This window comes from Urocitellus parryii, chromosome 3 (genome assembly GCF_045843805.1).
Source record: "Urocitellus parryii isolate mUroPar1 chromosome 3, mUroPar1.hap1, whole genome shotgun sequence".
In the NCBI taxonomy this organism is placed as follows: Eukaryota; Metazoa; Chordata; class Mammalia; order Rodentia; family Sciuridae; genus Urocitellus; species Urocitellus parryii.
Window position 1 is genome coordinate 210,546,263 of NC_135533.1, and position 19,399 is coordinate 210,565,661.

Consider the following 19,399-nt stretch of genomic DNA (forward strand, 5'->3'; position numbering starts at 1 on the left):
TTCCCTCCTTGGCTGTGAAGCAATCCCTCTTAAAGATCGCAAATGCTGGGGAGTCAGCGATGGGTCCCTCCCACTCGGCAGGCCTACAAGCTCTACTGCCAGAGACTTCACGCTCTCTAAGCGAAATTGAAAAATAACGAAAAGAGGCGGGTAGAGAGAGCGCATGCGCATATTCTGCTCTAGGTCTCCTTTTGGCGCTGCCGGTCAGTGAGGGTCCGTGAGAAATTTCCCGGTGGCGCCCAAGATGTGCGCCACTTCCGGTCGGGCTCCTAACAACGGGGGAGGCTGGTAACTAGGGTGGGGGGGATGGCGGAGCGGGCGCCGGAGCCCGAGGCGGAGGCGGAGGCTGAGGCGGGCGCAGGCGGGGAGGCGGCGGCTGAGGAGGGAGCGGCGGGCCGCAAGGCGCGGGGCCGACCTCGGCTTACGGAGTCGGACCGAGCCCGACGGCGGCTGGAGTCCCGGAAGAAGTACGACGTGCGGCGCGTGTACCTGGGCGAGGCGCACGGGCCCTGGGTGGACCTGCGGCGCCGCAGCGGCTGGAGCGACGCCAAGCTCGCCGCCTACCTCATCTCGCTGGAGCGCGGCCAGCGAAGCGGCCGCCACGGGTAAGGGGGCCCGGCCGGAGGGAGGGGGAGCGAGCGAGCGAGCGAGGGAGGAGACGCCCCCATCCCCCGCGGAGCTTGGCCCCGCCTGCTCCGGCTCAAGGACACGCCCCCGGCACCTGCGAGCTCCGCCCAGGGGCCAAACTGCTGGTCTGGGTCCGGGACTACTGGTGCCGCCACCCGCTGGGCTCGCGGCTCCGCCTCCCGTGGCTCCTGCTGCCCAATCCTAAAATGCTCCCTGCCTTTCCACCCGCCTTCTGGTCGCTCGGTCCCGCCCTCTCAATCTCTGGCTGCTCAATCCTAGGATGAGCCGCACCTCCAGGCGTTCTAACTACCCAATCCCTGCAAGAGCCCTCCCTCCCCTGGAGGCCTCGCTCGGGCTCCAGGTTCCCGCTGGGCCTTGGGATCTGTGGTCACGTTTTCCGAAAACCCACACCCGCGCTTGGGTTCTGGACATCCTGGAACATCCTGCTCTTCCCCTCAAGAGGTCCTGGTGTCCCAAATGGGATTAAATATGACCCCATCCCCTCAACCCTAGGCCCCCCACACATCTACACCTTCTGGTTCCTGGGGACAACTGCACCTTCTGGTTCCTGGGGAGCATTTCAAGTGAAGGGGAAATCCTGAAATAGTTGGTGAAATGGAGGGAGAGATTTGCAAAATCTCAAACTTGAGCAAGAGCAGTATGAATGGAGTTTTTCCCTTCCTGCCTTATAGGCTAATGTGACCATTAAGTGAGTTAAAATGTGCAAAGAACTCAGAACAGCACCTGGCAATATATTAGCTGTTATGATGAAAATATTTATTCCTGTTTTTATTGCGAAAAAAATCGCAATCAATGAAATGTTCTGCTCTGGTTTTCACTTTCACCCATATGCATGTTTGTCTAGAGCATGTTCCTGAGGGTTAAGACTCAATCAAATCCTGCTGAATTGTATTCGCCCCCTCCCTAGGGTGGCAAGACTTTTTATGCCCAAGAGTATGTTCAGAAATGCTAGGAGCTGTAACAAAAATACATGCTTCATGAAGCTGATATTCTACTGGACAGAGGGAATGGCTTATGCAGTGGCTTGTCTACTACAGACAAGAAACAAGGCTGGGTACAGTGGCATATGCTGTACTCACAGTGACTCAGGAGGCTGGGGCAGGAGTATCATAAGTTCCAGGCCACCCTTGGCAATTTAGTGAGGCCCCAAGCAACTTAGACCTGTCTCAGAATAAAAAAATAAAAAGGGGGCTGGGGATGTGGCTCAAGTGGTAGCGCGCTGGCCTGGCATGTGCGAGGCACTGGGTTCGATCCTCAGCACCACATAAAAATAAATAAAGATATTGTATCCACCTAAAACAAAAAAATAAATATTTTAAATAAATAAATAGGGTTTGGGATGTGGCTCAGTGGTAGAGCACCCTGGTGTTCAATCACCAGTACCACAAAAAAGAACATAATAAACAAATTGCACAGTATAAGAAAAAAGGAATCACGAGTGTGAGTTAGAAGTTTATTTTATTTATTTATTTGTTTGTTTGTTTGTTTGTTTATTTATTTTTGTTGTCCTGAGAATTGAACTGAGGGTCTCACACATACCAGGCAAGTGCTCTACCACTGAGCCATCCTGCTAGCCCCTAAGTTGGAAGTTTAAATAGGGCCTGAGGGTGGGCCACTCTGAGAAGATAGCTTTGAGTAAAAGACCTGAGAGAGGAGCCATGCACATATCCCAGGGAAGAGTGTTGAGCGGAGGGAATAGCAAGTGCAAAGGTCCTGCAGAAGAGAAGTCAAAGACAGAGATGATGTGACTAGTCTTGCAGTACCTTGGCAGGCCTTGGAGAGGACTCCAGACTCTCCTCCCAATGAGGAGAGCCCTGGCAGGAATTTTTGCTCTCCTTAAGCAAGGGAATTTCAACAGAGAAGTGACATGGTCTGGCTTATATTCTAAAAGAAGCGCTGTTCAGGGTGTATGTGGCAGAAAGAACGGGTGAAGTATGAATAGAAATAAGGTTGGCCAAGAGTTAACAGTTCAAGCTGGTTGTGTGTCCAAAGAGGGCTCTCTAATCTTTTCTGTGTGAGTTTTTATATTGAAGAAAATAAAAAACTTTTTTTTTTTGTCTCTGGGAATTAAACCCAGGGAGCCTCACATATCTTAGTTAGACACTCTACCACTGAGCTACACCCCCAGCCCAATATTTTTAACAGCGCCTTACACCGAGGCTGTAGGGGTGAGCATGGGAACTAGAGACCAGGAAAGCAGCCAACCCCAAGAGAAAAGTACTATTAGGATCCTATGCTGCAGGTGAGCACAGGGAGGGGATGTCACTTGCCCAAGGTCACGGAGCCTGCTGCTGTGATATAGAAGAGGAAGAACAAGGAGGCAGGTAGAGCGCTTGCCAGCACGGGCAGGACCCGGGTTCAATCCTCAGCACCACATAAAAATAAAGGTATTGTGTTGTGTCCATCTACACCTAAAAAATAAATATTAAAAAGGCTATCTTAAAAAAAAAAAAAAAAAGAACAAGGAGGCAGGTGGAGTGGGAGGAAGGGAGATGAGGGCCCCCAGAGACTCAGATAGATTGGCTGCAAGGTACTGGCCTTCAATTTATAAACCAGGTGCTGGGTGACAGTAGGGTGACCTATATGGGGTCAGGAACCTACCTGGAAGGTCTGGCAGCTATCCTTGTGCAGGAAGCTATGGGGCCCCCCGGCCTTACCTTGGGTCCCCAAGGCTTTAGAGCACAGTCATTGGGCTTCAACCTAAGTGTGACGGTCAGCAGGCAGGTGAACCCAAGCTGTCTGCAGGAGCAGACTGTGGAGGGCAGCCTGGGGCCCTTGCAGAGCAGGCTAGAAAGGTCCGAAGCAGTCGTCCAGCTGGGTCTGACACTCTTCCACCAGGACTCCAGGGGCAGCATGGGTCCTGAGCAGCTCTGAGTCCTATTGCTGCAAAACAAGTGCTTCAAATTTAGCTGTTAAAATCACACAAATCTATCATCTGGACTTTCTGAGGATCAGGAGCCGGCACTGGCTCCTCTGTTCAGGGTCTCACTGAAATCAAGGTATCCACCAGCTGTGACCTCACCTGGAAGTACTGTAGGGAAAGGTCTCCCTCCAGACTGCTTCGTGTTACTGGAAGAATTTGTTTCTTTGTGATAATAGGACTGAGGTCTTTGCTGTCTTGCTGGCTGTCAGCTGTGATCACTCAGTCTTAGAAACCACTCTTGGGTCGTTACCATATGGTACCTCCATGGGCCCCCTCCTGTCCCCATCTTTCCATTGTTGACTGCAGCAGGGCTTAGACTCTTTGAAGGCTTCCCCTGATTAACCATATTTCCTCTTTTAATTCCAAGTTACCTACCCATGAGAGGCATCCTATCATACCCACAGACCTGCCCACCTCAAGGGGAGAGGATGAGAGTGTCTTTACGTGGTATCCACAGGGATTGTTTCCAGGACCCCTAGTAGGTACCAAAATCCTTAAATGTTCAAGTCCCTTAAGTAAAATGGTGTAGTATTTGCATAGAACTTATGCACATCTTCTCATAGACTATAAATCATCTCTAGATGACTTAGAAAACCTAGTACAATACAAATGCCATGTATATAGTTAAACTGTATTAGAGAATAAAGTCTGTACCTGTTCAGTATAGATGCAATGTTTTTCCAAATATTTTCCATCCTTGGTTGAATCTAAGAATGCAGAACCCACACACACAGAGAGCCTATTGTACAGGGCATGCGCTCCCCAAGGCAGGAACCCGGAGAGTTCTCTTGGAACTCTGCCTGACACACCAACTTTCTGTTTCCCCTTCCCATTTCCTGACTGTGAGACCCAGGACAGATGTCCTCACCCCTCTGAGCCTCAGTTTCCCTGTGTGTGAGATGAGTGATGATATCAGGCCTCCCTCCAAGGGCAGGTGTCAGTGGAGGAGGGAGCCCAAGCCAGGCGCCTGCTGACATGGTGCTGGAGTTGGGCAGGGGAACAGAAGCTCACATTCTACCTAGAGCCAGACCAGTTGCTGTCATTCCTTAGCAGCTGTCAGGGCATGGCCTAGCCTTGATCCGTGTTTACCCATATTGCCTCTCTCTGTTGCAGGAAGCCTTGGGAGCAAGTCCCCAAAAAGCCAAAGCGGAAAAAAAGTAAGTGGAGCTGTAGCCAAGGTGGGGAGGAAAGGGACACGTGCCAGGGAGAGCCAAGCAGAGGGGACAGCTTATCTAAACCTCAGGGTGCCTTATGTGCCAGCCCACAGTAGAGCAAGGCGGGACAGAGCCTGGAACTCAGCCCTCCTGCCTGCTGGCCACAAGTTGGTGGGAGTCTGAACCTAGTATGACCTCCAAACCCTGGGACTGTGGGTCTCAGGTTATGTCCATCAGGGTGAAGGCCAGAAGTCCAAGGGAGAACCTAGGGTAGCAGTGAGCGCCCCCCCCCCCCCCACTTCTCTCCATTCTCTGGAGTTGGGGCTGAGCTGAGACTATGACCTTGAAATCCTAAAGGGGTAGGGATTGCCACTGATTTGGAGACCCTGGTGTAATCCCTAGACCTAAGGATCTCTTCTGGGCTGTGGCCTCATCTCCTGATCCCAAAGTTAGGGGTCACACCTCCATCCTACTGGCCAGGAGTCCTGGACCATCACCCTAGTTGCAGGTCTCATCTCAGGCACACTTTGTGCCCGAGATGAGACCTGCAACTATTCAGTGCTGCATAGATGTCTTTGCTTCCTCTGTCTTCCCTGGGAGCTCTCAGAGTTGGAATTCTTCTTAATTTCTTTATTTATTTTTGTTAGCACAGGGCATTAAATCCAGGATCACTCTACCATCAAGCCATAACCCCAGCCTTTTTTATTTTTTATTTTGAGACAAGGTCTTACCGAGTTGCTGAGGGTCTTGCTAAATTGCTGAGATTAGTCTCTAACTTATGATTCTCCTGTGTCAGCTTCCCAAGTCACTGAGATTATAGGATTGTACCATCATAGCCAGCTAGAATTCTTATTCTTCCCTGGTCCAGAGGAGGCAACTAGGATTTAGAGAAGTCGAGTCATTTGGCCGAAACCACCCAGCTAGGAAGTGGCAAAGCTGGGATTGGAACCCAGGCCTTCTGGCCCCACATGATAACCCCCTCGCAGCACCCTCTTATCCAGCAAATGTTTGCAGAGCACTACAGAGCACCCAACCCTGTGGAGACCCGCAGGAACAAAACAGATAAATGTCTCTGCTTTTGAGAAGCTGACATTCTAGTGAGGGAGTCAGACCAGCGACCTTCAAACAAGTAGCCCTAAACAGTATCTAGGTGCTCTCAGGAGAAAAAGGGAAACAAGTAAATTTGGCTAGGCTAGGATTTACACAGCCCTGGGTTCCAGCCCCAGCACTGGGAGTCGGGAGGGACTAGCTTCAGTAACCTGGGTGTGGGGTGGCCTCTCAGAGGAGGGCACATTTGGTGAGAAACCTGAGTGGAGGGAAAGGGAGCAAGGCAGGTTTCTGGAAAAAGATGGCACGGTCCTTGCAAAGGCCCTGGGCCAGGCCCACGCCAAGCTCATTTAAGGAGTAGCTAGGAGACTAAGTGGATGGAGGGGAGAGATAGGAGTAGGAGGAGCTGAGAGAGGGGGTGTGACTGAGCAGATGGTATAGGGCCTTGTGGGTCATAGGGTGGACGTTTGCTTTCACCCCCAGTGAGGGCAGCCACAGTGGATTCTGAGAGAGGGGTGCTCTAATCAGGTGCCTTCTGGTGGCTGTGGAGGAGGGACGGGCACGAGCCAAGGAGACCACTGCCCAGGGACTGTGGGTTCTAGGGCCAAGTATTGATGAGAATGATTACAGTACCAGGCAGCTAACGATTACTATGTACCTACTACGTGCTGGGCTCCATTGGGCTCATGGCTCCACTTAGCCAGTGAAGAGTCTCTCGCCAGTCCCTGTCATCTCTAGGGTTCTTGCCCCTGAGCCTCAGTTTCCTTCCCTGTAAACTGGATGCAGGGCTCATGAGGGTATTCCAGCCCATGAAGGCATAGTGCCCAGGGTCCCTGTGGACAGTGGGCATGGCTGCTCATGCCTGTCCTGGGCCCTGTCTCTTCAGGGCGGCGACGCAACGTGAACTGCCTGAAGAACGTGGTGATCTGGTATGAGGACCACAAGCACCGCTGCCCATATGAGCCACACCTTGCCGAGCTGGACCCCACCTTTGGCCTGTACACCACGGCAGTGTGGCAGTGTGAAGCCGGCCACCGCTACTTCCAGGACCTGCACTCCCCGCTGAAGCCCCTCAGTGACTCGGACCCCGAAAGTGACAAAGGTGGGTCCTCAGGGCGAGGGCACATGGTGACTGTGGCATTTGGGGACTCTGCAGTCCCTCCTAGGTATGGACCTGGGATGCCCCCCAGCCTCACGTCAGTGTCACAAATGTAACAGCAGCCGCACTGGCACTAGCTTCAGGGACAGTGGCTTGGTTGAGCCCTTCAGAGATTTGTGGTCTCTGAGTCCTTGCAGAGCCTGAGTAGAAGAGATGGTCCCCACTTGACCTGGCTGGGCAGCTTCAGTGGAACCCGGGTTCTGGGCACAGGCTCAGCTTGGCAAGGTGGATGATGCCCTCCTGGCCTCTAACACCTTTTTTATTTTCTGTGACTCAAATTTGTCACTCTGGCTCATTCTCTTTCCCTCTGTCTTGCCAGGGTTCCCATTTTCTCTCCCCCTCACTTTCTTTGCTTCCCTCTCCCCTCCTGAGCCTGCTCTCTCCGTCTCCTTCCACCTCCCTCCCCAGCTCTTAGTCCCTGCCCCTCTCCCTCCTCTCTTTTTCTGTCCCACATTGGTCCTACTGGGCCAGGAGGGAGTCAGTGTGGAAGGCCCAGTTGGCCATGTGGGGAGCAGAGGAGACCCCATGAGCAGCGAGGGAGCGTGCTGCCTCCAGGGCTTGGTGGGGCTGTGAGAGGAGCATGGGGCCTACTGCCAGGCACCTGCCAGGGCTGAGGGTGGGGTCAATCATCAGGGCTGATTCGTGCTGGCAGGCGTCACAGAGCAGGTGGCATCCCAGCTGGCCAGGAGGAAGCTGGGGGTGAGAGGTGTTCCTGGTGGGCACCCACGCCCACGGCCATCCCACTGTGCAGCGGCCAGGCTCCCAGCTTGCGGGTGTCCTGTGCTCATGACCAGCACGCTGCCCTCCTCTGCCAGTCAGAGCCCCCTCGATGTGCTCATTCCAGTCCTGCCCTCTGCCGCCCTGAATCATCCCTCCAGCCCTGTCACAACCCTGCTTCATGGTCGATGAACCCTGGACCCCAGGAGTAATGTGACTAGCCCATCTGGCGATGGATCGGGCTGGGGTGGGGTGGTACCCAGAGGAGCCCATCCTTCCCCAAACCTATTGTAACTGCCAGATCTGGGCTCATAGGAATGAGCACTGTGATGCATTAGTCACATCTGCTAAGGGCATCGGTGAGCGAAGTGACCTTGTCCGTATCCCAACCCTGCTCCCCCAGCAGTACCCCCTACCTGCTCTGCTTGGTGCCCTGCCACCTATGAGTCAGTCAGGAGACCCACTGCCCGGGCTGTGGGAAGTCAGGGGTGTGTGGCTATTTCTGTCACTAATGCTTTTATTATCTGGAGAGAGGTTCAGCATTGGACTTAAGCTGGACTTCAGAGTTAGGTGTACCAGATGCGTGTCCTGGCCCTGCCCCCAGCTTTCTTGGTGACTGCCCCCTCCTTCAGGGGGTGCTGCAGATGTGAGGATAGCAGGAGAGGCTGAAACCCTCTCTCCCCAGCTTGCTGTCAGGCCTGGGCCGTCAGGAGTGGCCTGGGTTCGGGTTGGGTGTCTCAGTGCCCATGTGTAACCAGTACATGAGGTGACCTGCTCATGAAGAGGAGGGGTCATTACACCTTACACACACACAGCTTGAGAGGTTCTTGTTCACCGTCAGGCTGACCCTGACTTTCAGACCTCTGGTGGGGTCTGGATGGCAGTAGCAGGAGTGTGTGGCAGAACAGAATCACTCACCTGATGGCCAGGGAGCAAAAGAGATCAAGGAAGGTGCCGGCGGCGTCCCACAGTCTCCTGCAGGGCATGCCCCCAGTAACTGAAAGACCTGGTAGGCCCCACCTCTGAGAGTTTCCTCCATCTCTAGTCAGGTGTAGAGGCACATGCCTGTAATCCTAGGTACTTGGGAAACTGAGGCAGGAAGATCTCAATTTCAAGACCAGCTGGGACAACTTAGCAGCACCCTGTTCCCCAAATGAAAAGGTCTGGGGACTGTAGCTCAGTAGTAGACCACTTGCCTTGCATGCTCAAAGCCCTGGGTTCCATCTCAGTACTGCAAAAAACAGACAAACAAAGAACACTCGGTGCCCTCTTTGAGCCCTCTTCTGTTGAAACCCTGTACGAATGTCTTCTCATTAATACCCCAAATGCTCATTCAAAGCAGGTGCCACAGCAATCCCCAGGACAGAGAGGATACATGAGCTGCTGTGCCCACCTAGCTAGAGGCAGGCACTGCTCTAACCTGGGAAGTCTGTACTTTCTACATGACCCTAGGGCTGTAGGACCCATGGTCTCCAAACAACATGCCCCAGCTGTGTCACAAGACTAACGAGTGCCAAGCATGGTGGCACATGCCTGCAATCCCAGCGACATGGGAGGCTGAGACAGAGCTGCATGTCTGAGACCAGCCTCAGCAACTTAGTGAGGCTCTGTTTCAAAATTAAAAAACAAAAACAAACAAAAAGGGCTGGGGATGTAGCTCAGTGGTAAAGCACCCCTGGGTTAGATCCCTAGCACCAAGGCGGTGGGGGGGGGTGTGTGACCTAGGCGGCAGTCATTTGTTTTTCTCATTCCTAGTTTCCCTGGCTAAGGTGTTGGCTCCCTGCCTTCATCACAGTGCTGGTCTAAAAGTAGTTCTTTGACTCAAATGTGCCCTGCCCAGGGACCTCTTTCTTTGAGGTATTTACATTGCAGAGGAATAGCAGACCATAAACAAGATAAGTAAATAAAATATAGAATATACTTGAAGGTGGTAGGTGTTTTGGGAAAAAAGAAAGGAGCAAAAAGGGGCTTTTTGAGACAAGATGGTCCAGGGAGCCTCCCTGAAACATCACTGGATGAGGGTGTGTTAGACATGAGGGAGGGAGCCTTCTCGTGTATCTGAGAGAAGGGAATTCAGGCAGAAGGAATGACAAGTGCAAAGGCCCTGAGACAGGAACTTGGCTAGTGTCTCTGAGGAGCTAGGGGGGCATCTGGAGAGGAGGTGACGGGGAAGGGGCATGTGATAGTGCAAGGTATGTAGCCATAGTAAGGGCTTCGACTGCTCCATCAAGTGAGTCAGGATTTTGATTGACAAATGCCAGCTGCTGAAACAGGCACACGTTGGTTGCTTCACACAAGCCCAGTGCCCCAATCCATAGGCTCTGCCTTCCACATGGGGACCCAGATTCTTTTTTTTTTCCTGAAATCCAGGATTTGAACTCAGGGTTGCTTAACCACTAAGCCACATATTCAGCCTCTATGTTGCTGAGGCTGACCTCAAACTCAAGATCCTCCTGCCTCAGTCTTCTGAGCCACTGGGATTACAGGCATGTGCCACCATGCTGAGCATGTGGGGACCCAGGTTCTTCTATCTTGTGTCTTTAGCCTCCTTCTGGGTCCTGGCTGGCTGATCAGGACAGACAGGTAGGGGCTGGGCCCTGAGAGATCACATCTACTTCTGTTCCCTTGCTGGAACCAACCAATGGGCTACATTGACATGCTGCAAGGGATGCTGAGAGATATAGTCCACCCAGGTTTTAAGAAGAAGAGCTGGGTTTGGAAACAGCTGGCTTATCCACAAGAAGTGATGAGTGGGTTCTCTGGAACCAGGGGACCAAAGAGAAGGGACTACTTTGATCCTGTCCAGAGATGATTGGAGCCATAACCAGCATTTGCAGAGGGGGGAGGAGAAGCATTTGGGCTGTGGACAGATGACTTTTGGATGCAGTGCCAACAGGTTTTGCTGACAGATTGGAAGTGGGTGTGAGAGGGAAGTCAAGGTTAGCCCAGGACTTTGGCTGAGTACCAGGAGGGACAGAGCTATCACCCTTTGAGAGGCACACACATGAGCAGTACAGGCTCTTTTGGAGGGAAGATCCAGTAAGGTAGAGCCCAGAGTTGCTGAGCTGAGTCAGATGCCTGCGAGAGCTCCCCGGGGAGCTGTGAGGTGCAAGCCTAGAATTCCACAGGGAGGTCCAGGGTGCACGTGGAGTCATCAGGCCCCACCTGGTTGTAGTATAAAAACATTTATGGTGTGCGTGCCAGTACCTGTGCAAGTGGGTGCCCTCCATATCAGTAGGTTCCTTTTCCATGTGTTCACCCAACCAGGAATCATTTATATTATATTAGGTGTCATAGGTAATCTAGAGATGATTGGAAATCTATGGGAGGTTGTGCATAGGTCTGTGCAAATATTATGCCATTTTATGTAAAAGACTTAAGAATCCTCCAGTTCTGATATTCCGGTATCTACAGAGGTGTCCTGGAACTAATCCTCTGAGGATACAGAGGGATAACTATGTTTGGTTCCCTGGTTATTTATTTCCTTCCTTCCTTCCTTCCTTCCTTCCTCCCTCCCTCCCTCTCTCTGTTTCTTTCCTTCTTTCTCAGTCCTAGGATGGAACCTAGGGCCTTTGGCAATCTAGGCAAGTGCTCTACCACTGAGCTATGTCCCCAGCCCCCCTTTTCTTAATATTTATTTTTTAGTTTTAGGTGGACACAATATCTTTATTTTACATTTATGTGGTGCTGAGGATCGAACCCAGTGCCTCATGCATGCTAGACGAGCACTCTACCACTGAGCCACAAACCCAGCCCCTTCAGCCCTTTTAATAGAGCTTCCAAAACCCTTTGAATTTCCTGAGTGATAGAGGTTTTTGTTATTCACAAAGAGTCCCTTTGGAATACCCCGGAATCTATGTTAATGAAGTGATTCAGGGTGGGCCCCTACATATCTTCTGGATGGGGTTACCCAAAAGACCAAACTTAGGATCAGAAGTGGGAACTCTCAGCCCCACTCCCCAAACTGCAGGGGCTGGAGGTCAGGTCATTAAAAAACCCTGAAGAGTGAGTTTCTGGGAGCTCCCCGCTTGATGCACACATCACCAGCTCTGAGGGGTGTCCTCAGACAGGGCATGGAACTCTGTGCCCCTCCTCAATGCCTCTCTTCCGTTTGACTATGGTTGAGTTGTATCCTTTATAAGAAGCTTGTAGTGATAAGGAGAGTACTTTTCTGAGTTCTTTGAGTCATTCTAGCAAATTATTAAACCTGAGGAGGAGGTCATGGGAACCCCTTGATCACAGTTGGTTGGTCAGACATACAGAGTGGCCCAGGACTTGCAACTGGCCTTGGAAGTTGGGACAGTCTTGTGGGACAGAGCCCTTAATTTGTGTGATTTGAGGCTATCTCCAGGTAGACAGTGTCCAAATTGTATTAAAGTGTGGAATGAAAGTAATGAATTAAACCAGTTAGTGTGGAGAATAGAGTGGCGTTTAATACCATCAGCCTGGGTGAGACCCGGGGATGAGCTGAGGGCTGGGATGAGGCCCTGGCTTGGGCCTTCAAGACATGAATGAGCCAAAGAGACTAGGAAGGAGCTGCCAGGGTAGCCCAGAAAACAAGGATGTAGAGCTAGAGGCCCAGGGAGGACAGCACATCAGAGAAGCTGGGTGGTCAGTTGAGTCAGGTGCCAGGGACAGTGGCAATTGATAAATGACCACTGTTTTTTGGCAGTGAGAGAGAGGGTTACAGTGCCCTGCCCCTGGTGGCCCTTCAACAAATACTAGCTGCTGCTGCTGCCATCATCGTAACTGCCTCCTTTCTTCTCTCATCACAGCGGGCAATGGCCAGGTGGCTGGCAGCTCTGACTCCCCCAGCTCTGGCTCAGGCTCCGACTCTGAGGAGCCCCCAGAGAGCCAGCCAGCCAAGGCTTCAGCAGCTGCAGCAGCAGTCACCCCCACCAGCCCAGTGGGCAGCAGTGGGCTTATCACTCAGGAAGGTGTGCACATCCCCTTCGACGTCCACCACGTGGAAAGCCTGGCCGAGCAGGGCACCCCATTGTGCCCCAACCCTGCAGGCAGTGGGTCTGAAGCCCTCGAGACAGTGGTGTGTGTGCCAGTACCTGTGCAAGTGGGTGCTGGCCCTGGCGCCCTCTTTGAGAATGTGCCCCAGGAGGCACTGGGCGAGGTAGTAGCCAGCTGCCCTGTGCCAGGCATGGTCCCCGGCTCCCAGGTGATCATCATCGCGGGCCCTGGATACAACACCCTCACGGCCGAGGGCATCCACCTCAACGTGGCTTCAGGCAGCAGCGCCCCAAGCAGTGGCCTGGGCGAGGAGGTGCCCTGTGCCATGATGGAGGGTGTGGCAGCCTACACCCAAACAGAGCCTGAGGGCAGCCAGCCCAGCACCATGGACACCACCTCCATAGCCGGCATGGAGACCAAGAAAGGTCTGGAGGGCCCACTGTGGCCTCTGGCAGGGATCGGGTGGGACCTGGAGGGGGAGGGGAAGGAGTGGCCCTGGAGAAGGGCTTCTAGACAGCCTTAGCCCCCCATGGACACCGCCCTGTGTCCACCCCCGTAGAGAAGGAGGATCTATACATACTCAAAAAGGAGGAGAAGGAGGAGCCTGTGGCCACAGAGCTGGCAGAGCTGGTGGCGACCGTGCCTGAGAGTGCAGAGCCTGAGGCAGAAGCAGATGGGGAGGAGCTAGACGGCAGTGACATGTCGGCCATCATCTACGAGATCCCCAAGGAGCCTGAGAAGTGGGTGCTGAGTTGGATGGGTGGGCACAAGGGCAAGAAGTGGCCCACAGTCTGCCTGGGCTTGGCATTCTGACACTAAGGGCCCCTTCCCTCTCTAGGAGGCGGCGGAGCAAGCGGTCCCGGGTGATGGACGCCGACGGCCTGCTTGAGATGTTCCACTGTCCATATGAGGGCTGCAGCCAGGTCTACGTGGCCCTCGGCAGCTTCCAGGTGAGGCCACCACCAGGGCAGGCTGGTGGGCCTGCTCCTGTGTCTGGCTACCTGTGTGCTGGTCTGGGCAGAGTGGTTCATGGAGGGCCCTGCTGTGTGCTACTGGCCTGTGATTCATCTTCTTGAGCCCATCTGGCCCCAACTGGTCTCAGGAGCTTCCTTCAAATCCTCTGTGCATCCTGATACCTTGTCAGACCCCTCACCGCCTCAGCCATCTCTTCCCACAGAGATCAGGCATAATTGCCTGCTCCCAGTTCCTCCTCTCCTGACCTCCTGAACTCCTCCCGCCTTGCCCTGGCCATACTCTTGTTCTTAGCTCCGTGTGCTTCCTCCCCGTGGCTATCCATCAGCAAGCCATTCCAGCCCCCAGGGCCAGTCAGGCCTGGGAGACTTGGGTCGCTGTACCACCAGGAGGTTGGATCTGTAGTTTGCCCGCTGAAGACTGGATTTGGAACCCTGACGGCAGAGATGGGGTTTTGTCATATCCCCACACCTGGCATAGAAGGCAGGATTAGTAGGCCTTGGATTTGCCAAGCCATGTTCTCATTAAGCATGAATTGAACACCTACTGTGTATAAGACCATCTAGTGAGTTTTTAAAAATGAAAGAACAAAGGAATGAATGGATTAAATGCCCAGGGACAGCATAGCACATGACAGCCCTGGATTTCATCCTAGTCCTTCCACTCCCACCTCTGAGACATGTATCCAACCACTGAGCCTCTGCAGCCTCCGTTTCCCTGTCTATAACTGAGCTGATGGTCACCAGGCCCTTCCCAGGGTTAACGGATATTCCAGTCCAGAGCCTGGCACAGCAGGTGTTTGGTAAACCTGCTCTGTGTCCCATGTGTACCTGTAGCAGTCTGGAAGCTGGGCAAGAGCCCCCTTCCCTCTTAGCTGCCTAAGCTGATCCTGCCTACCTCCCAGCAGCCCTCTTTTCCCCTACCTTCAGGAGCCCCTCAGGTGGCCCCAGCACCCATTCCTGCCCCTCTTGCCCCCAGAACCATGTCAACCTCGTGCACCGGAAAGGGAAGACCAAAGTGTGCCCTCACCCTGGCTGTGGCAAGAAGTTCTATTTATCCAATCACCTGCGGCGACACATGATCATCCATTCAGGTCAGGCCCTGGGCCAGCTGGCAGGACCAGCTGGGGACACAGGCAGGGACCTGGGAGCCAGGGCTGGAGCAGCCAAGGTTAAACCCCAGCACTAGTGCCTTAGACACAGGACTACCCCTCTTGGAGCCTCCATGTGCTCAGTAAGCCAAACCATAGTGGCATAGGTGGGCCTGGCAGGACCTGACTCTTCTGCCCAGGCCCCTTGACAAGATTTCATGCAGGACTTCGGGGTGGAGCAGGGACAGTGAACCAACTTCTGATGAGCCCTCAGAATGCCTGCCATATCACAGTAGTTTTTTTTTTTTTTAATCACTGTCCCCACCCTGAAAAACCCAAGTTGCTTTCAAAATAAAAGCCAATATTTCAGAAATACTAAACACCAAAGGTGATACCACCATCTCTCCTCCAGGTGTGTCCTATAGCAGCACCCCAGGTCATAGATGGGAGCCAGTGGGGCCACCCAGGCCACAGGAGGGAGGAGAGTTGGGCAGAGTCTAGGACTGGACTTCTGGGTTTACCCCAGGGCAAGATTTGATACTTCTGTATGGCTGGGGAAGCTGGAGGGCACAGCTCTGAGGTTCAGAGCCTCGAATATTTTGAGAAGCCACAACTTTGGGTTTTTATGTGAAATTACCCAAAGTTCAAACACTGGGGACAAATTCAGATCCATCTTGACATTTTGCATCCTGTGCCCCTTAGAGACCAAAGTTTGAACCCCAGCTGTGCTTGGACCTGTGACTGGGTGATGTGCTGCCACTTCATATCATTTGCTGTCATTATAGGTTGACATTTTTTGAGCCTTGGGAAGCCATGGGGTTGGGCCGGTCAGCACTGGGGGAAACCGGCTTGCGCCCCCTTCCCAGTGGCAGCATCCTCAGTCACATCTCTGCTGCCCCCAGGTGTCCGTGAGTTCACCTGCGAGACCTGTGGCAAGTCCTTCAAGAGGAAGAACCACCTGGAGGTTCACCGGCGCACACACACGGGTGAAACGCCCCTGCAGTGAGTGACAGGCTGTCCCCCAAAGGGTCTGGTCTGGGAGGTTGGGGAGCCTACCTGGTGGCATCCACAGGCTTTCCCTCCATGCAGTTCCACCTGTGCTACCACCGCAACGGCACCTTCCCTTTCTGTAGGCTGCCAGCCCCCCTAGTCCCACCCGCTGACCCACCGGTTACTTACTTTTCGCCAGGTGTGAGATCTGCGGCTACCAGTGCAGGCAGCGCGCCTCGCTCAACTGGCACATGAAGAAGCACACGGCCGAGGTTCAATACAATTTCACGTGCGAGCGATGCGGGAAGCGCTTTGAGAAGCTTGACAGCGTCAAGTTCCACACGCTCAAAAGCCACCCGGACCACAAGCCTACCTGACATACTCGACCACTGACCGCCCCTATTTATTCGTCCACTCGGACATTGCACTCGGGCCTGCCTAGGCCTGGACAGCCGCGGGGCGCCCAGACCGCAGGCCGGAAGGAGGCGCCCCCACCCCCTCCCAGGGCTGGGCCCCCTGGGCAGGTCCCCACCCGCCCCAACCCCCTCTGGAGCTGGTGCCTGGGGCTGCGCTACCTGAACTATGTGTCAAGAGAGCAGAGAAAGATTAAAGTGCGAGAAGGGAGATGCCCTTCCCCTAGGTCTGGATGATTGAGGGGGCCCTCTCTCTCCAACCTACCTGGTCTCTTCCTGAGCAAGGCCGGGTTAGGGAGATGTCCCTACACACCCTAGAGGACCCTTTCCTTTGAGCCTCAGCTCCTACTCGTTCCCTGGGCCTGGGGGACCTTGGAGGTCACCAGGCATTTCCCAGGACTCAGAATCCTGGTGCCTCCTCCTAATGTCTATCATGGAACACTCATTCCCCATCCACCCTCAGGAGGAGCTGGGAATGTGTTTAGTAAATCCCCCAAATGAAACATGTACAGCTAGTGACAAGCGCCGTGCAGAAAATGGAGTGATGTGTTGGTTTCCTGGCGTGCTGTTTAGGTGGGTGGTCGGGGAGGGCCTCCCTGAGAAGATGGTAGTTGCCCATAGACCAGGAAGAAAAGTAGGAGAGGTAAATATCAAGTCGGCCAATGCAAAGCTCCGGGGAATAACCCGCTCTGCTTGTTCCCAGATAAGATAACCACGGGGAAAAGGGAGTTGGCAGCAATTGGGTGCCTGCCTTGGTCCCATTTCCCTGAGGATGTTGCTGAAGCCACCTCTGGGAGCAATGGGGAATGAAGCGCGGCCGCCAGGTGGCGTGCGAGCTGCGTAGGCCCTGGTGACTGCCACCACGTGACTCAGGGGACGGTTGCAGCGAACCCGGGCACGTGCCCTTGGGAGCCCTGTGGCGCCACGCACAGATTGGCCCCGGCTGGGCCGCACCTATGCCTCAGTTTCTGCGTTGGACGCAGGTCTACTTTATCTTGGCACGGGAAGTGGCGAGGAAGAGCAAGTCCTGCTGAGGCTGCCCCCGCGAATCCTCTCACCCCCCTCAAACTAGTCCCCTTTTTTCTCCCTGTACGGCGGGAGCCAGCAGTTTCCATGGGAACCGCAATCGGGTCTACGCGCCCCGGAGTACCCCCATTGCCTGCACAGCTTCCGATCCAACAAGAGCCGAGAGGAACACTGGGTGGGAAAGCAACCATCGCTTGGCGTCCCCAGCGTTGGCAGCCAAGTCGTCCCAGCAAGCCCAAGGGGACCTGCACTGCCACCACCCGGATTGCGCGGGCCACTGTGATTGGCCTGCTCTCTCCATCAGCGTGGCAGCACCCTCTGGTGCGCGCGCTCTCATTGGCTCAATCTCTAGGGCATCTTCCAACAATTGGTTCTCTCGAGGGCCATTCCTGATTGGTCAAATTAGGCTCTGCTTACTGATGGCATTCTGACAGTCTGGAGCCTAAAGGTGCATATGCGAACAAGGAAAAGGTGGGGGCTGCGAATCTCCGGTATTGAGGTCTCTGCTACCTGCCAGCGTCACCCTCGAAACAGCCATGGGACCGCTGTCTGTGGTGCTGAAGTCTCGCTCGGAGGCTCCCTGCCCCACCCCAATGAAGGCTTGCTTCTGCACCTTGCTGCCGCCCCGACGTAAACACGCAAGTGTGCCCACGCACCAAAGGAAGCGGCGCTACACACATTGCCTTAGAGAGAGGACAGGTCCCGCCTAGCTGAGGGAGCATAACTCCACAAGAGGACCAATCACAAACCCAGAAAGCTAGGCCATTTACGTGGCAGAACCACCACTGGAGTTTTGTGAGATCTACAAAGGATCTTAGAATTTGAGTTGTAGCTCAGTGGTAGCGCGTATTTGGCAGGCTCGAGAACTTGGGTTCAATCCCCAGCACCAAAAGAGGGAGAAGGAGGATCTGTGATTTCCTGGTGCCCAAATCTCTTCATCCTGGAATTCCCCAGCATTGGAGTGTGCCAGTGCCCACCTTTTGAACCCCAGAGGCACAAAACCCACTCAAAATCCACAGTCTTAGCTTCCTTCCGCAAACAGATTAGAGATACCCTAGTTACCAACACCACCATGGCCCTGACATGGCTACCTGACCCCCCCCCAAAATCTGGGGACCCAAGCCTCTGTTGAAATCTTGGTTCCTGGACCCTTTCAGGCCCCTCGGTATACAGTGCCTCTGTAGGTCTTACATTCGAGTCACAATACCTCCGCTTTCTCTTTGCCCCTCCAGATCTAGGTGCTGGACGAAAGGGGAGCCCACACGGACTCCCGGGCAGAAAAACTGCTTAAGAAAGGGTGCCGACGCAGGAAGCAGGGTCCGCGGGGGCAGGAGGACAAGATTCTGGCAACCCGAGTCTCCAGGATGCGCTTTTTGCAAGTGCTGAGTCCAGGCCAGCGCGCGTTGGTTTCCACCTGCCGCGCCGTCGGGCGCCGTGAGGAGGCGGGGCTCGGTGGCCCTGGCCAATAAGCGACGCCGGCGCTGGCAGCTGCTGCTATAAAGGGCTGGGGGCGGCGGCGGCGCGGCCCAAAGCGCGGAGCGCGCAGCGCGGGCCAGAGGGAGGGAGGGAGGGCGGGCGAGGGGAGAGGACTGAGCACCCGCGACCGGGCAGGCCGGACTGAGGGGTAGCGGCAAAAAGCAGAGCGCCGCGATCTCTGTCGGGAAGCGCAACCTCCCCGGGCCCCGCGGGGCCGCGCAGGGGGCGTCCTCAAGCCCTCGCCCGCTCCCTCTTTCCATCTTCTGCCGCCCGCAGGCCACCCCGGGGCCCGGTCATCCGCGCGCTCATCCTCGGGCTCGGGCCCGTCCCTGGCCCTCGAGGGAGCCGCCGCCTTCATCGCTGCCTCTGCAGCGGCCACACCAGAGGCCGCCCAGGCGGGAACCCGGCGTGAGCATCGGGCGCCCCCCTAGGAGTGCACGACCCCCGGAGCCGCCCTCAACACGGACCGCGCCCGCTGGGCACACAAGAATGGTCACTGTAGGTATTCTCCTGTCGCCAAGAGAGAACTGGGGTGGGAAGGGGTTGGGTCCAGGCACCATGGAGATGGCGGGGGTGGGGGGGTAGGACCAGGCCTAGTTAGGCCCGGGTGGGGGGGTAGGACCGCACCTCGGGCCTGAGAGTGGGCAGAGCCGCGCCCAGAGTGTTGGGGGTGCTCGGAGTCTGGCCTGAGAGACCTTGGGGAGCCAGGCTGCGACTCAGGGGGCGTCCTACGACACCCTGGAGGCGAGATTGCACCCTCTAAGGAAGGCCTGATGGGGGAGGGGCCGCGGCGGCAAAGGATGCTTCCTCCATTCAGGCTCA

General features: G+C 54.7%; 1 protein-coding gene across 1 annotated transcript; it reads left to right on the forward strand.

Moving 5' to 3' along the window:
* Nucleotides 1-81: 81 nt before the first annotated feature.
* Nucleotides 82-16,188, forward strand: Znf653 (zinc finger protein 653). Its single transcript, XM_026399690.2, has 9 exons — nucleotides 82-605; nucleotides 4,685-4,728; nucleotides 6,659-6,874; nucleotides 12,424-13,035; nucleotides 13,170-13,350; nucleotides 13,449-13,560; nucleotides 14,561-14,675; nucleotides 15,575-15,674; nucleotides 15,862-16,188. Exons 1-9 carry the CDS (start codon nucleotides 307-309, stop codon nucleotides 16,037-16,039), a joined length of 1,857 nt encoding a protein of 618 aa, XP_026255475.1. The 5' UTR covers nucleotides 82-306; the 3' UTR covers nucleotides 16,040-16,188.
* The last annotated feature ends 3,211 nt before the right edge of the window (nucleotides 16,189-19,399 follow it).

Coding starts and splice junctions, on each gene's coding strand:
- Znf653 (XM_026399690.2), top strand. CDS start 307: ATGGCGGAGCGGGCGCCGGAGCCCGAGGCGGAGGCGGAGGCTGAGGCG. Junction 13,036..13,169: donor CGGCATGGAGACCAAGAAAG/GTCTGGAGGGCC, acceptor CCACCCCCGTAG/AGAAGGAGGATCTATACATA. Junction 13,561..14,560: donor TGGCCCTCGGCAGCTTCCAG/GTGAGGCCACCA, acceptor TCTTGCCCCCAG/AACCATGTCAACCTCGTGCA.